Source organism: Canis aureus, chromosome 22, assembly GCF_053574225.1.
Source record: "Canis aureus isolate CA01 chromosome 22, VMU_Caureus_v.1.0, whole genome shotgun sequence".
NCBI classification, from domain to species: domain Eukaryota; kingdom Metazoa; phylum Chordata; class Mammalia; order Carnivora; family Canidae; genus Canis; species Canis aureus.
Genome location: NC_135632.1, coordinates 6,648,329 through 6,665,304, shown reverse-complemented (window position 1 = coordinate 6,665,304; position 16,976 = coordinate 6,648,329). Strand labels below are relative to the sequence as shown.

General features: G+C 38.1%; 2 protein-coding genes across 9 annotated transcripts in view; one reads left to right on the top strand and one right to left on the bottom strand.

Annotated features, from left to right (window-relative positions):
* Positions 1-16,976, top strand: part of MED12L (mediator complex subunit 12L) — a 323,065-nt gene that overhangs the window by 249,795 nt on the left and 56,294 nt on the right. For 6 of the 7 annotated variants that reach the window (XR_013360938.1, XM_077864687.1, XM_077864692.1 and 3 more), the window contains 8 exons: positions 2,534-2,665; positions 5,699-5,926; positions 6,801-6,942; positions 8,556-8,676; positions 9,039-9,140; positions 9,876-9,989; positions 13,276-13,475; positions 16,426-16,614. Coding sequence is in view for 6 of the 7 variants with exons in the window: in XM_077864687.1 (XP_077720813.1) it covers positions 2,534-2,665; positions 5,699-5,926; positions 6,801-6,942; positions 8,556-8,676; positions 9,039-9,140; positions 9,876-9,989; positions 13,276-13,475; positions 16,426-16,614 (1,228 nt within the window). In the remaining variant the exon portion in view is untranslated. The remainder of the gene's footprint in view (positions 1-2,533; positions 2,666-5,698; positions 5,927-6,800; positions 6,943-8,555; positions 8,677-9,038; positions 9,141-9,875; positions 9,990-13,275; positions 13,476-16,425; positions 16,615-16,976) is intronic. The other variant, XM_077864688.1, reaches the window with a different exon arrangement.
* The window catches only part of P2RY12 (purinergic receptor P2Y12), a 47,139-nt gene that overhangs the window by 21,493 nt on the left and 8,670 nt on the right, over positions 1-16,976 (bottom strand). The window lies entirely within an intron of this gene.

Below are 16,976 nucleotides of genomic sequence, written 5' to 3'. Positions count from 1 at the left end.
TACGTGGCGGCTGCTCTGTTGATGTAATTTCAGTTTATTGTCAAGAGCAAATGAGCTTTGCACGCATTATTTTCTCTATTTCCTTCTTCTATTTCATTTCTTTCAGAAACTAAATACAACTTGACAAATGTTAATTCAGAACAAATGACTTTTTTTGCTTCTTAGTCTGTTTTTTCGTTTGTTTTGAACTGTAAGGTGAAGTTTTCTTTACTGTCACATGAATTGGACCAAGCCCCCATATCATCATCATCCCCATTAGAAGCTGAGGTTACAGGGATGAGAGAAATGTAGAGACAAAACACCTGTAGGGAGCCGCCGCCTTTTTGTCTACTGCAGACTCCTTGCTCTAGGACTTCATATATATTAAAAACAACAACAACAAAACACTTCTTTTTCTTTTTCTGCCCTTTTTCTTCCTGGACTTAAAAGAAGCATGGGGTTCTTTATTTCCACGGTACTTTTTATTTATTTATTTCTTTGGTTCTCTTGCCCATGCAGTCAATTTATAATCTATCCTAGACTGCCATCCATTTAACAGAAGCCTTTTGGGGAAAAAGAAAATGCTGCAGCAGTTAATAGTACATGCTCACTATCAAATGAATTCTCAGACATCTCAGATATTTTTAAAAGTTTCAAAATAAACATTTTAGAATTATATGGCCGCCTAATAGCCCTCAGCTACCCTATAAAATTGAATGATTAGTACCATTTACAAATTGAGAAACTGAGACTCGGGCCTTTTAAAGGAAGTGTTTGGTGAAGTGATGTACTTAACATCACATGGCTGGTAAATCTCCCAGATTGCTAAAAGTCATTCTAAGTAAGAGCGCATTCATGCCCCTTGATTTATAGTATGCTTTTAAAACTAAAACTATAAACTAATGGAAACCCATTAGTTAGTCACGAAATGAATATTATTACAGGTTTTGGCAAATTTTATTTTTGTTACTTTGAAATTTACTTGGACATTTTCAATGTCACGTTATCTATTCAATGTTCATGAAATCATATTTGATAATATATTTTTGTTTTATTATTCATACTAAGGATAAATGTTTTCCCTAAAGCTCTTTCCTGATATGCATATACTGGATCTCAATGTTTTTCTTATTGCTAACAAGTGAAGAAAATCAAGGAAACACTGACTACTATACTATGGATGCCTTCCAGACTCTCATTAAATGTTTGTTTACTTTTATCACAGTCAAATTTCTTGCTTTTTGGAAGATGTCTGGATTTTTTGTTAGTATAGTTAACAGATCAAATCCTCTCCTTAATTACAAGAGACTTTAGTTGTAACTGACAGCTGTTATCAGTTGTCTGGTGGCTCTGTCTGCCGTTACCGGTTCACAGGGTTTGGGATGTGACATTGTCATTTCTTTCCAGTTTCCTGGGTTCCACCTCTGTCTGGCATTTGTGATTGTTGTCAAGGCCTTCCAGGCCTTGACAGCCTAGGGCTCTCTCTGGCTTCTGCATCCACTGAATAGTCCAGAGAGCTGTGGGTTGGAAGTCTGGAGACCTCAGCTCTCCTCTTGGATGTGCTATGAACTTGCTTTTTGCCTTTGGGCAAGTTACTTCGCCTGTCTGAGCCTCAGCGCCTTCTTTATTAAACAAGGAAGGTGAATCAGATGATTTCAAAAGCCCTAAACGCTTTAATAATCTGAGTCATCGATTACTCTGGTGGTATTACTGAGCCCTATAACAGAATACAAGATAGTAATAGTGGAGTCAGGCTTACAAATACGTGGATGGGCCACTAGTGTTTCCTGGTGTGTTATATGAAGTTTTGTGTGGAAAAATTAAAACCCTTTCCTTTAGTGACATTCTCTAAAAGGCTTTCAACAAATAAATGCCATTACTATTCCATCTCTGTACCCTTTTCCCCATGCCAGAAGGATGGTCCCTTTGGGCATAGTAATGGTACTAATTTGTTGAAAGCCTTCTAGAGAATGTCACTAAAAGGAAAGGGTTTTAATTTTTTCCATAAGGTGAGGTAAAATTTGTTTCTAGTTTGGATAAACCAGGAGAATGTAACCTCAAGTCACGAGTTCCTCGAGTTTTTGTCAGAACCAGCTCACGGTCCTGAAAATGAATTTCGCAGATTTACTGATTTAGAGACTTTTTCTTTCTCAAAGGAGTGGACTTAAGAATCTTTGCAAAGAGCCTGAATTTATGAATGTTTACTGAAGAGAGATTCTCTGCTATAACTTTTTTCTTGTGTTCTAGTCACAGCAACTTAACTGATGGATTCTTCCATACATACCTTCTCCCTGGAGAAATTTCTTTCATTTCTTATTGTTAGTGGTATTTCCGAAATCTTTTTTAAAATCTATTATTTCAGAATCCTAGCAGAAAAACGATATTTTGTGCAATCATTTATTGCTATAATCATCATTATCAAAAACCTGATACCTTTTTTCTTACCCAAGTAACAAACACATGGACGTATTCTCACTCTAAAAGAGTCAAACAGTAACATTTGTATTAGCAAAATATGTATGTGTCTGATTTCTTCATATATTTTTCTCCTCAGGTTGTGTGGTGTGGTAAAGCATGTTGTGAACCCCTCAGAATGTTCCTCTCCCGAGAGATGCATCTTAGCCTACCTCTATGATCTCTATGTGTCATGTAGCCACCTCAGAAGTAAATTTGGAGACCTCTTCAGGTGGGTAGAAGAAAATCAACAGGAATAGGATCATGCCTGTATTTGGTAGTAACCCACCCAACATTGTCATCCTTTTTAATAATGAAAATTAATCATGATCACATCTGCCAGAGTTCATACTGAATTATCTTTCATTGTTCCTTTAATCTCCTATTACTAAATATTTATGCACATTTAGCTATGATTGCAATTCTGAGATACACTTGAGGAACTTTCTGCCTTTTGCACTTGGGTAGTACCTCACTTGGAATGTGGTTTCCCTGCTGTTTGCATCCTTACTTTCTCACCACCTTTGCTTCTCTGCTTCCTTGACCATCCTATTTCAGAGGGTGTCCCTGAGTGGGTGTCGTTCTCTGCATGTTAGCGCTTGCTCTACCCCCACAAGTAGTCAGGAGCTGGAAAGCGCATATTTATTGAATGTTATTTTGAGGAAATTTTGATTATTAATTGTAGGCGGTGGTAGGAAGGGGTACGCTAATAGCTGCAAAGTACATTTGTCATCTAGAAAGAAGTAAGGAAAGAACTATCAGTTACGGGTATTTGTAAATTCTATGAGCTTTGTCTTCTATGAGGTTTGTGTCGAGTGTGACTGCTAGTCCTTGCTTTGTTACCACCACCGTCCCTCCATCCCTTGGTTGGACTATTGCAGAGTCCTACCTGGTTTCTCTGCTTGTAGCCTGACTTCCTTAGCATATTGTCGGCATATCTACTCAAGTCATCATTTTAAAACAAGAATACCTTGACGTTTTCTAGTGGCTTCTTATCTACACAGAATAAAATTCAGAGTCCTAACCTAGCCTTCAGGATCCACTGAATCCAGTCTCCTCTTCTCTCTCTTCCCCTTTGTTTACTCCACTCTGACCACATCGACCTCCTTCCTGGTCTTCACATGCTGTAAGCACACTCCCATCTTGGGGCTTTTGCACTGGCTGCTACCCCGCTGGTGATCTTTCCCCTCTCTCACTTACATGTCCATGCACACAGTGCATTCACGGGCATGTACCTCTACCTCCCTGCCCACCTGTTTTAAATAGCATCCTCTTCCCCCTACTCTCTGTCATTCCCTGAACCTTAATACTTACTACCCCTGGGTGAATTACATGTGGATTTATGGTCTAGCTTCCTCCTAGAATGTAAACTTTGTGAAAGGAGGAACTTTGCTTTGCTTTACTTTACTGCCATATCCTGTACCTTGAAGAGCATTTGGCTTCTAGCAAAAACCTGCTAAATGAAAGATAAATCCAAAAGAAAAAGCCAGGATATCTTTAATGGTATCGAAAGGGGAAAAGAATGGGAGGGTAGGTCATCATGAAATGCCTAGATTTCCAAATAATCTTCTGTAAAACATTTGAGTGGGTCTTAGGAAACCTCTTTTTGCAAAATGATGCAATAAGCATAGTACCCTACATCCTTACTTTACAAACAGCTTCATTTTCAGTTTATGGTTTTCACAGCGCTTTCTCATACATGATTTGGTTCTTGCAATACCCGAAGAGTGAACTTCCCAAGAAAGTCCCGGTAGCCTGTTTGACCCCTAGTGCTCCCGTAGGGTAGTGCAAATTGTAACCTAAGTGAATGTGAGTAAGGTACCCTGGGTGTATGGGGGTTTAGGAGACCAACAGGGAGCTGAGGGTCAGCACAGTGTCGCATCACAGGGAGTGGCTCTGACTTAACGTTTCCTCAGTTAAAGATCCAGTAAACCAGTGTGGCTCTCAGGAAGCCCTGAGGTCAGGCATTATTTGTGGATTGGGACTAAGAAGAATGGCCAAATAAAAGCTAGCTGCTCAGGAGAATCCTATCAGTGTGCTAATTAAACAGTTTGAATAATTAGATCTCAAGGAGCATCTGTAACATTGTGCAAGAGGAGTACGTGGGGAAATAGAGCAGGGGTCACATCTTGCACTGTGTACCCAGGGCTGCACACAGTTCTTTCCATCAAGATCTTTTTTAAGCCTCCCCTGCAGTCGCAGGAAGTAGAAATGACTGTTCCCATCAACAAGTGACTATTTCTCATCGTAAGTTAATGAATAATGGAGCTTAGATTCATATATAAGTCCTCCTGGCCTCAAAGTGTGTGTTGCTTTTATTACTCTGCCAGGTTTTTCAGGTACAGGCAATCTCAGAAGGAAAATGTCTGAGTTGTTGCCTTTGTTTCATATATGTCTGCAACAGAGAGGGGTAAGAATTTGAGAGTGACCTAGAAAGCAGCTAATGTTTTATTAAAGCTCAGAAGCGCATCTGGAAAGAGTGTAATAAATGGAACAGGAAGCCTAGAAATGAAGCGTAAGGAGACTTCACCATAAGCCACAGAATTCAGAAAAATTATGCATCGTAGGCTGGAGGTGTCAGAGTCAACTGGAGAGAAGTCTCCAGACTGAAAGAAAAGTGAGGGCACTTTTGTGAATCTTGTAACAATTGGGAAAGTCAGGTAGACTTCTGGTTTCTGAGAGACATAGATTGGTAGAAATAGGGAGGAAAACCGACAGTGCTTTACTATTTGCTGAAGTCTGATTCATTAAAATGACACTCAGGGTGTGGGGAGGTGGAGAGAACCAGCAAAGAGCAAAGTTTGTTTTTGTTTCATTTTTAATGAGAAAGTGAAATGAATTAAGAACTATTGCTGAAGGAGAATGAGTGAAAAGTGAAGTAGAAAATGGGGCAAGAGTTAGGGCAGAAAAAAGGGGGAGATGTTTAAAAGCCCTGGGGACTGACACGCTCATCATTTTGAATGAGTCATACTGCAGATTGCGAGCTGGCCTCCTTCGGGGACCGTCGACACCGTTTCATAGAAGTTGTCTGCTGAGAAAGAGAGCAGAGAGGGCCAGAACTGCTGTGGGGTGGTGGGTGGCTTTGGTCCTGTCTGCCAGACCTGAATTGCCCCGAACATTAAGTTGGCCTGAAAACCTCCTAAGGGGGGGGGACTCTTCTCTCGGGATGCATTACAGTTGCTGCCATTGAGTCTGCCCTTAAATGAAATTGCTTTCCAGTTATTCTAGTTTTGTTTTGTTTTAACTCTTCTCCTTGTAACCTCAGTAGTGCCTGTTCAAAAGTTAAGCAAACCATATATAATAATGTGATGCCTGCAAATTCTAACTTGAGATGGGATCCGGACTTCATGATGGATTTCATTGAGAATCCTTCAGCTCGTAGCATCAATTACTCAATGCTGGGCAAGATCCTCAGTGACAACGCGGCCAATCGCTACAGCTTCGTCTGTAACACGCTCATGAATGTATGTATGGGCCACCAGGATGCGGGAAGGTGAGCTGGCTTACCTGGAATTCACATCGAACAACCCACTCCCACTCGTTGCCTTGTCGTTGGCGATTGCCTGGGCTGACGTTTGGATGTTGTCTGCTTTTTGTCCCCCCCCCCCCCCCCAATTTATTCCAGAATTTCTTTCTGCTCTATATTGTGACTTCCTTTGCCTGACAGGCCATCCTGGCTGGATTGCTCTGGCATGAGATGCTTTTGTGCTTTTGATGTAAACTCTGGGTTACCGATCTATTCCTAAAAACGTATATAATACGTAATGTTTTTATTCAAGCACAAATAAAAAAGACTTAGATTGGGGGCATCTGGGTGGCTCAGTTGATTTGGCCTCTGACTTGATTTTGGCTCAGGTCATGGTTTCAGGTGCTGAGATCGAGCCCTGTGTTGGGTCGGGGCTCAGCATGGATCCTGCTTCTCTCCCTCCCTCTCTGCCTGCCCCTCCCCCTGCTCATGTTCAATCAATCAATAAAATTAAAAATGGAGGGTTTTGTTTTCTTTCTTTTTTTTTTTTTTTTTTTAAGAACACTCTCTTTTGGCCTACCTAAATTACATTGTGTCTGTAATTTTTTTTTTTGATGCCTCTAAAAATGTAAATTTGTAAGTCAGGTTTGTTCTCAGAACAAAAATATGGTAATTGGCATCTGTACTGATTTTGCTCAACAAACTAAATATTAGAAAACCTTTGAAGCCAGTTACTTTTATCTTTGGTTCCAGGTTTCTACTTGGTTATTTAACAAGTGGGTATTTATTAAATCTTTGAATCTTAGAAATGAATGGCTTGTTTGATGGTAGTAAGGTATGTGTTCATTAAGTTCTATTTCTCTCTTGTTACTTTTTACTATTTTCTTTTTCTTCTTCCTAGGATCAACGACATTGCCAATTTCTCCTCAGAGCTGACAGCTTGCTGCACTGTTCTTAGTTCGGAATGGCTGGGAGTTCTGAAGGCTCTTTGTTGTTCTTCAAATCATGTGTGGGGGTTTAATGATGTGCTTTGCACTGTGGATGTAAGTTTTCTTTTTCATGTAAAAACTCATCTGTGCAATTAAATAGTTAGTAATTCTTTTTAATTGACTTAACCCTTACCTGAGATAGAAGATATTTTTCTTTTTCTGCCCAAAAGCAATAAACGAGATTGCAGTTGCCAAGGATTAAATAAAAGAAAAAAAAATTGAAATATATACAATAGCTTAATCTACAGCAGAGATGCCAAGCGTTTCCCTGTTTCTTAGCTGAGATTTCTTACATACAGCCTCTTCAGGGTTGTCCTTTCACACTGTTTACCAAGCGCCTCGGGCTCCTCATGGTAAAAGACATAATTTGCCTAAGGCAGTCTACGTTTTGCAGAGAACCAGTTTGGTTTTTAAAGATCAAGGTGCATTCTATGAATACAGGTTTTACTGTGTTGCCTCAGAATGTCCTGGCCCACATTCATTGGCATGTTCAGTCTTTTTAGTGATCGTGTCTGGAACTTGATAAAGAGATACCCAGGATACATCACTGATTTTCCTTTACGTATATCCATGATGTGTCTGTTTCTTAAAACTCTGTCACGATTGTCTGTTTTTTCCTATCGCTTCTTGGGGTGATTGTGTTTTGTGTTAATGTGTCTTCTGTGTAGAAGATGTTTATGCATTTTAAAAACCACCTTCCAGTTAGAGGTTTACTTTCTAGTTCTGGTATCTCAGGATAGAGAATTCTACTGCATTCTCTTAGGTACCCAAAGTTTTATATATATATAAAAACTGATACCAGTGACCTGGTTTCCCAGTCAGGTGAGATCCCAGTTTTTATCTTTAACATCATTCCTTAACGTCTCGGTTGTTTTCTGTTCTACTTTCCCTTTGCTTCGCTCCTTCATCTGCAAAATCGGGATTCATAGTAGTGTGAGCCTCATGGTGGCGTGCTGTTAAATGAGGTGGTTTTTGTAAATCACTAACCACAGTTATTGGCATATAGTACAACTTAATATGTAGGCTGCTGTTATGAGTATTTTTTTTATTACTGTTCTCTTCCAGAGTCTTGTGAGGTCTGTATTGGTAGAGTTTTCGTTGGGAATGAATTAATTTTCCTTCTCTTCTTTTTTTCACATTTTTTCCCTTTCTCTTTCTCTCAAGGTTAGAGGTCAGTTGGAAATTTTTCGAGTTGTTAAAACTAATTCAATTACGCTATAGAATCATTAATAATTATCCTTGAAAAGAACTCTAAAACCTTAATGAGGCTTATTATTTATTTAGAGGAGCTACCATGTTTTTCCTTTGCTCCCTAATGATCTTACCCTTCAATGACAAATGATGCCATATTCTGCTAAGAAGTTTTATTTGCACTACGTCTTTTAGGAATTTCTTGATTTTTGTTTTTGTTTTGTTCGATTATACATACTCTAGAGAAAACTCAGTATCTCCTGTTAGGTTAGGAATTAGGTAATCCTCATTCTTTGTCTTACAAAGTAGAAATAGTCCTTACAGGATCATGAACCTGATGTATTCTCATTTCACTCTATTGGTTCATTTTGGGATTTTAGATCTTACTGGTATTGCCTACATTCACTTAGATATTAATCTTGGATGTTACTTGAAAGGGTGTTAGGTATTAAAACGTGTCAATGTTTTTCTTGAAGGTGAGTGACCTTTCATTCCATGATTCATTAGCTACTTTCATTGCTATTCTGATAGCACGACAGTGTTTCTCCCTGGAGGACGTCGTGCAGCACGTCGCGCTTCCTTCTCTCCTAGCAGCAGGTACGGCACATCCAGAATGGCCCTTGTGATTTGATGGTTGTCTGGGGGTGGTTTCTAGCTAGTACAACAATAAACATACTGTTTCAGGGTCCATGCATCAGCCAGTGGTGTGACGTTGAGGTAAAGGTCTGAGAATGGTCAGTGTAGTTCTATACAAAGTCAAATGGATCCCTATGGAAAAGGTGGTTTTTACGGAAGCACTCTGGTTTCTCGAAAAAGCAGAAAAAGCATAGTGTAGTTCCTTAACTTCTTAAAGTAAGGAGCATTTACATTTAAATTAGTCCAGATAAGTTAGCTTAATGGGAAACCTGAAGACCTATCCTTGAATAAATTAGAAAACTTGCTCTTAAAATCTTTCCTAGCTTGTGGAGATGCAGATGCTGAGCCTGGGGCGAGAATGACATGCCGACTCCTGCTTCATCTCTTCCGAGCTCCCCAGGCCTGCTTATTACCTCAAGCAACCGGTGAGCTGACAGCTGAAAAACCTCTGATTACGTTTTCATTTGGAGGTAGAGATTCTAAAATGACCAAGTAGGCTGTCCATTTTGTCATTTCCTTCCTGATTTGGGTTGAGCTTGCTTTTGCAGGTGAGGAAGGAATGCAGTAATGCCCCTGAGAGGGCCGTCAGCACCTTTGATTTATGCAATATCAGGATGTATTGAGAAACTCAAATCAGGAGTTAATAAACAATAAAAATACTTTTGCTCTTAGGCCGAGCCATGCTGGTGGGCAGCTTGATCCTCTCATCTACTATGTATGTTGGTTATGAACCACATCATAGCAGCTTAGGGCAGGGATGATTCATTTATTCTTTTACTAAGGTAAAAGGAAGACGGTAAGAGGTCTAGGAGTGTTAGTGGAGTGTGTTTCCAAAGGTCATTTCCATACAGGGGTATGTGTGTGTGTGTGTGTGTGTGTGTGTGTGTGAGAACCAACGTACGTAGATGAAAGTCCTTATTGTTTTGATCCGTCTCTCTAGGGAGCAAAGACATTGTTTTAATAATTAAAAAAGAGAATTTTAAGAAAGGAATACTGACAGCGTTTCTTAGTGAATCCTTGAAGCATCGATTAAAGCTAGCTGATGGCAGTTAAGGACACACAGTCTAAGAGTGAAAGACTCTGCTGATTGTAAATGGTTAGGAAAGATTGTTAGGGACGGTCATGAGACCATTCAAAGTTTGCTGTTGCTCTCCTCCTAGGCAAACCTTTCCCTGGAATAAGATCATCTTGTGATAGACACCTCTTAGCCGCTGCTCACAACAGCATTGAAGTGGGAGCCGTGTTTGCTGTTTTAAAAGCGATTATGATGCTTGGTAAGACTATCCTGGCACTAAACGTGGTTAATCACCAGAAACAGAGGAAAAATAATTTATATTCAGGATCAACTCTAATTCATATTATTAGCAACATGGTTTGGTTTGATTTGGTTTGGTTCTCCTGGCAAAATTAGTTGGCTTTCTCCAAGTACAAGATCAGCTGGACTTGAATTGTCTGCTCCTTACCTACAGTTCTCAGGGAATTTAAATATAATAGTTTTTATTTTTGGATGACATTTTAACTACAGGATATTTTGTTTGATATAATAGAGATCTCAGACCCACAGGTTGGTTTTATCTTTATTTGTTGGCATAGGTCACATTTTATGAAGGACACAGATGCCACGGTGATCTAACCAAAGGTTGAACTGTTTTATTATATATCAGGAGTAGAACACCAGAAAACCTGGATTTTAATCTTAATGTTTCTGCTCCTATTGTGACCCTGAACAAGTATATAAACTTCTACTTTAGCTTTTTCATAAATCAGGTAATAATTGCAATAATGTCAGTATTATTGGCAAATCAATGTTAGATATCAGGATTTTAAAAAGTTTAATCCATAATTTCCGAGATGTCCATCATACTCTTAATGGCATATCCGTTCCTGGGGTAGCAGTACTGCATTTTCTGTTCATTTATAGTATAATACTTTAAGACATTTTTATTCTATAAATTGTTCAGGATTTGAATGAGTAGTAAGTCTTAAGTCCACACTGCCTAATTCCAACTGTGGCAACCCTCTTTTGGCCTTGACTTAACAAAAGTCTTATGTTCTGAAGGAGCTCTCTTTGATTAGAACAGAAAGTAGATAGGCATCATTTTAGAGGAGTCCTAAAGAGCATTATAATTTGTACTCCTGTTTGAATGTTATTTGGTGATGATGAAACATAACAGGATTTCCATTTAAAAATTATTTTTAAAAGTTCACGTTAAAAAGAAAAGTTCACCTTAAGAGAATATATATATATACATATACATATTTACGTATGGTTTGTAATTTTTTCAGTAGTTTAAAGGTTGGAGAAAACATAATTATATATGCATTATATATATCTCAAATGCCCTTGGAAATGCCTAAAATATTCTTGCAGTAATAGAGAAAGGGCCACGTGGAGGGCCGTGCCTCATTTCTGAGTTTAGGAGCTTATAGTATTAAACAAACAACATTAAATGCTCTTTTCAGTAAGTAAAATTTCTCTCCTCTGATCATGTTTGAAAAGAAAATGGCTGGTCAGTCTACTTAAATAAATGTAGGTACCATGAAGTTAGGGACTTGCTTTTTATTTTATTTTTTTTTTCAAACTGTGGTATCTCTAATGCCCATCAGAGAAACTAGACAGGTTTTGAAATAGTAGCTTTTCAACAAGCTAATGTTTGGAGTGCGACTGCAGAGGGGATAGACACTGAATGGCAGAAAGCACGATGAGGGCCGTCGAGGCCCTTGCCCCTTCATTTGGAGGACTGGTCCAGTTTTAACTAAAATTTGCCAACCTCTTTAAGGAGTCACAGAATTGTATTTTAATATCCATGTGTAATAACCTTTCATCTTTGATTGGCTTTCCTTGACTTTTTTTTTTTTTTTTTTTTTTTTTTAATTCATCTCAGTTCTTGTTAGATTGAGAATGTTAGGTCTGAGAAGTCACGATCAGGTCATTGGATGTCAGTAGAGCCTTGGACTAGGTAGTCACAGAACACTTCTCTATTCTGTTACTTGCACAGTTATAGAAGTTTCTGGCACAGTCTCCTATACCTTCTCTGTCATCCTAACATCTATACTAAATGAGAATCTGAATGAGGATTTCCTAGGCAGAGGGGTTTGTTTCTCTGATTTTGTTTTTACAGAAGTTTTAATTTCTCTACTTCACCCTGTCCTTACCAGTGTTCTCTCAACTCATGTCCACCAGGATCTATTTTGAATTTGGGAGATAAAACTGATATATAGGAGTCGGTTTTTAATTTATGCAGTAGTTTAACATCAGGTGTAGATATAGTTGAATGAGTAGTACTATGTATCCCCAAAATTGGGGAAAGCGTGCTAAATTTTGGGACGTATCTTTCAGCTCCCAGCGAGCTCTGTTGAATTAAATAAACTCGTGGGTGAAAAATTGGTACTTTTTCTATTGTGCATTTTAATGAGGAACGTTTGATAATATATAATAAGATATTGATACTTGAAAAGTATTTTCCCCCCCTCCTCTTACGATTTTATAAATAAGTATTCACTAAGCCATTATGATTTTTTAAATTTTTCAGCAGAGTCAAAACTTTTTCTTGGTTGACCTGTGGGTTTTATAAGGCTTTTTGCACTGAGCTGGGCTTGATTTTACTCCTAGTGGGCAGTGAGTGGGCCTTATCTAAAGTCATTTGTTGGTTCCGGGAAATTTTCTCGTTCAAGATTTACAATCCTTGGGTAAACAGGCAAAAGTTGAGAGGCTCTGTTGTCATTTGGCAGTCATTATTACCAAATTATATTCTCTCCCTTTTAAAATATGACAGTGATTTTGTCTTTCACAGCTAGAGGAGATTTCTTATTTCCAGCTGTTCAGATGTTCCACTCCATTTTGTCCCCAAACACTTGGTTATGAGGGAAGCCCTCTCCTTAGTTTCATGTGACTCAGTATAGGAGAGGTTGATGTGCTGAGGTTCTCTAATTTGGATGTTTACAGAGAGGAAAGTGAGAGGCTTGGGTTATTCAACGAGTGCCCTATGTTTAGGGCTTCCTTAGTATGCATTGCCCTTTTCCATTCCCAGGGATATAATCTCTCTTGTCAAGAAGTTGATAGTAAGGTGGGCTAAGGCAAAACTTTTCTCTTGACCTATGGATAGAAAATAAGTCATTGTAAGAGAAGAAATGGAAAAGGGACACCTAGAAGGGTGAGTAACCCATTTTTTCCTTGTCTATAAGTCAAATGAATTTGAATATTGAATACATGTGTGCTTGAAATATTGGTGGAATCAGTGTTCTCTAATTATGAAGAATGATTCCTAATGGCCTTTCTAAGTTGAGTGAACACGTACTTGATTCTGTAAACAAAATAAGGGATACGTCTTGAATATGCTTTTTTGCCATGTCCAGTGAAACTTCTCTGGGTTCTTGCATTTGTTCTCTAGATCCCCCCCCCCCCTCTCTTTTTTCTCTCTCTCTCACTGAACAACGGGCTGTGCCATAATGATGCCGTTCACATATTTTAAATCCCCGAAGGCTTGCTTCATTTACTTCTCAAGGATTTGGCAATATTTTGAACTTCTGTGATTTTGCTTTTGTGGTTCTATTATTTAGGAGATGCCAAAATTGGCAATAACAATGTCAGCTCTTTAAAGAATGATGACTTCACCATGAGGGGTTTACGACGTGATGGGAATGCGGATGATATCTGGACTGCCTCACAAAATTCAAAATCGTGTGGGAAAAGCATTTCCATAGAAACTGCCAATTTAAGAGAATATGCTAGATATGTACTGAGGACTATCTGTCAACAGGTATTTTTCAGATTTAATTTGCCTTTAACTTTGAATATATAATTGTTCTTGGGAGAGAAATGCTCAGTGTTATTGGAAACTTGCATATGGGGGGATCCTTTCTGCTAACTTTATTTGGAAATCAAATTTGTTGAAAAGTTGCAATAATATTGAAGAACTCTAGGATATATGCTCTTTATGCAGATTCACCAGTTTTTTACATTTTGTCACATTGCTTTATGATTCTATTTGTGTGTGAATGTGGATGCATATACTTTTTAATTTTTTGCTGAAGCTTTTGAGAGTAGATGGCATGCATTATTAATCTTTACTTTTTAATTCTTTAGTGTTTACTTATTAAATAATCAAATGCAGTATGGTTATGTTAAAAAATCAAGAAATTGGGGAACCCTGGGTGGCTCAGTGGTTTAGCACCTGCCTTTGGCCCAGGGCGTGATCCTGGAGTCCCAGGATTGAGTCCCATGTCAGGCTCCCTGCATGGAGCCTGCTTCTCCCTCTGCCTGTGTCTCTGCCTGCCTCTCTCATTCTCTCTCTCTCTCTCTCTCTCTCTCTATCTCTCATCAATAAATAAAAACCTTTAAGAAATATCAAGACATTTACTGTGGTACAGTAATTTTTTCTCACCTACAGGCCATATTCAGTTTTGTCAGTTGTCCCAATAATGTTGAATTTGTCTGAAATTTCCCTTAGATTAGCTTCAGATTACACATTCTTGGCCAAGATGCTACAGAACTAATACTGTGTTCTTATAGGGCAGTCATGCCTAAAGACACATGGTGTCCATTTGTACCTCACTGGCACCGATCATTTTGATCAAGGTGCCTCCATTGTATGGTTTCAAGATTGCACTGAAATAGTTACCATTTTTATTCCTTGCAATCAGTAAATAGTCTTCGGGGAGACATTTTGAGATAATGCAGATATCCTGCTCCTCATCAAACTCCACCACCCATATGGCATTCATTTTGATTCTTGTCTAAATTAATCTTTATATGAGGGTTCCAAAATGGGGATTGTTTTTGCCCCCAACTCCTTTAGAGTTAATGATTTGCATTCTATTCTAAGAAAAGCCTACCCTTATTTTTTCCCCCTTATTCTTAGTTATTTGTTTTCCATATGGATTATAATATACTGTCCTTAGTTATTTTCATGTTCAAATTATCTCAGACTTGTCCAGTGGGAACCTTGTCACCTGGCTTTTAAGTTGTTTTGACATGTGCGCCCCCCCCCCCGCCCACCGCCCATAGTTTTGTAGTTTCTTTCTTCCTAACCTACCTGTACTTTCCCTATTCCAAATCTGGAATTACTCATTCCTCCAAGGAATTCTGGTTCTAGTTAGTAGAGGATGGTACTTCGACACCAAGATGTGGGCATTATGGTGCTCAGTACCGTAGAGGTAGGAAAAAAATATATCTATATACATATAAGTGTGTGTGTGTGTGTGTATTCATGAGTTCATACTGATATGTCCACTTCTAATAACTCTACTTAGTTCTTCTTTGCATTCTCCCCTTCCTTATCAATAATGTCTTCCACAGCAAGAACTCTGGCTCCCAGTAACATCAACCATTTACTCATTTACTTAATTCTGCACTATACCTGAAATAGTTTTCAGAATTGCTACATTTATACCATTAGGAAAAAATGACAAAGAGTTGAAGATTTGCTTATAGTTCTTTTTTTCCCTAAAGGTTTACAGTATTGTGTTAAAAAGGTTTTTGAGCTTTCTCCTTTAAAATGGATGTTATTCATTTGAAATAGAATTGGTTTCATTTGTTTCTGTTTGCATTCAGTTTAGATCCCCCTTCTCCTCCTCCTCACCTCAGCTCTGCTTTAGACTAGCATGTTTCTACAAGTCAACTGCACGTAAAGGTGTACTCAGAGATGTGTCCTCTGTGTCTTTTCCATCCTGTGTTTTATCTGCCTTTGGTGATCAGTTTTATTACTTTTGGATTTATCTTCCTTTTTTCCTTTTAGTTTCTCTTTTCTTATAAAAGAAAGAAAACATGCCATACCATACAGGCTGTTTTCCATTTTGATGGAGACATTATGTTAACAGGGTCATGTTTTTATTAGAGCATATTGTAATCATAGTAAAAGTTCACTAAATAGTCATATAGATAATGAGAGGCAGTGTGCATTGGTTTCCAACCAGTATCATCAAGGGTCAAACAATTTTAATGCCTGAAAAATATTACTGATGTATGAGTCCCACCGTCAGATATGTATTTGATGGGGCCTGGGCATTTGATTTTTAGCAAGCTCCCCAGATGACTTTAGTAGATACTCAGCATTGGGCTACTGCTGTTTAAGAAACAGGCCTCTTCTGAAACAGTTCTGGGTTCAAACTGGGCTCTGTTGATGATTTCTTCCTTCTACAGTACACATGTTTGCCTTTGAAACAATGATAAAGAAAGGGTGATGGGGTTTAAATTGGTAGAAATTTTGGTATACTCCTTGACCCAGCAATTAATTGTACTTTTATGAAATTATCCTAAGAAATTTATTGTATAGAAAGTAGATGTGCACACATTTATAATAAGAGCATTTATAATAATATAAAAAATGAAGACAGTTTTCTAAATATTTTACTCTGTTCTTTCTATTCAGTGGAATATTATATGTGTGACATGAAAACAAAGACCTCTTATAACAAAGAATCATTACCATTATACAATATTTTCTTTACTATCTTTAGCTTTCTTTTCTTTCCCTTTTTGGCATACTGGCTTTCCAAACGTTTTTAAACCACTTTGTATTTTTAGCAAACCAAAATACCAGAAATTTTGTTTTTCAGACTTTTCCCACCTACTTTTCTCATGTAATTGTTTTTTAATTGGAAGATTTTTGTCTGCTTTATATTCCATTGTGCACCATGATTTAGTGCACAACACGGGTCACCTATAGAAAGTCTCTGCCTGTCAATCTAACTGCCGATTTTTTTCTTTAGGAATGGGTAGGAGAGCATTGCTTAAAAGAACCGGAAAGATTATGCACAGACAAAGAGCTTATATTGGACCCTGTGCTTTCAAATATGCAAGCACAGAAATTACTGCAGCTTATCTGTTATCCTCATGGTATAAAAGAATGTACGGAGGGCGACAACCTGCAAAGACAGCATATTAAGCGTATTCTTCAGGTGAGTGATTAGAGTCTGAAGATTCTGTTCCTGTCATGGAACACTTTTTTTTTTTTTTTTTTTTTTTTTTACCCCCTCTGTGCTAATTAAGTCTTGACTTCAATTCTGACTTTTATTCTCCTAATTTTCTTTTCTGTGTAATTGCTGCATTCATTGATAGGTAAATATAGATACTGCAAATGCTACACTAACGTAGTATAAATGTAGATGTTTTAAGTCTATTATATTTAGATGAGACTTAAGCTTTCTGGAGGGATAGTCTTAAATGTATTATTCAAAAAGTACTGAAGTTATTTTGGAATGGGATTGTTTAGATACATAGGTTTTGAGAGAAGAAATCCTTGTATTATTTCCAGTGCCTG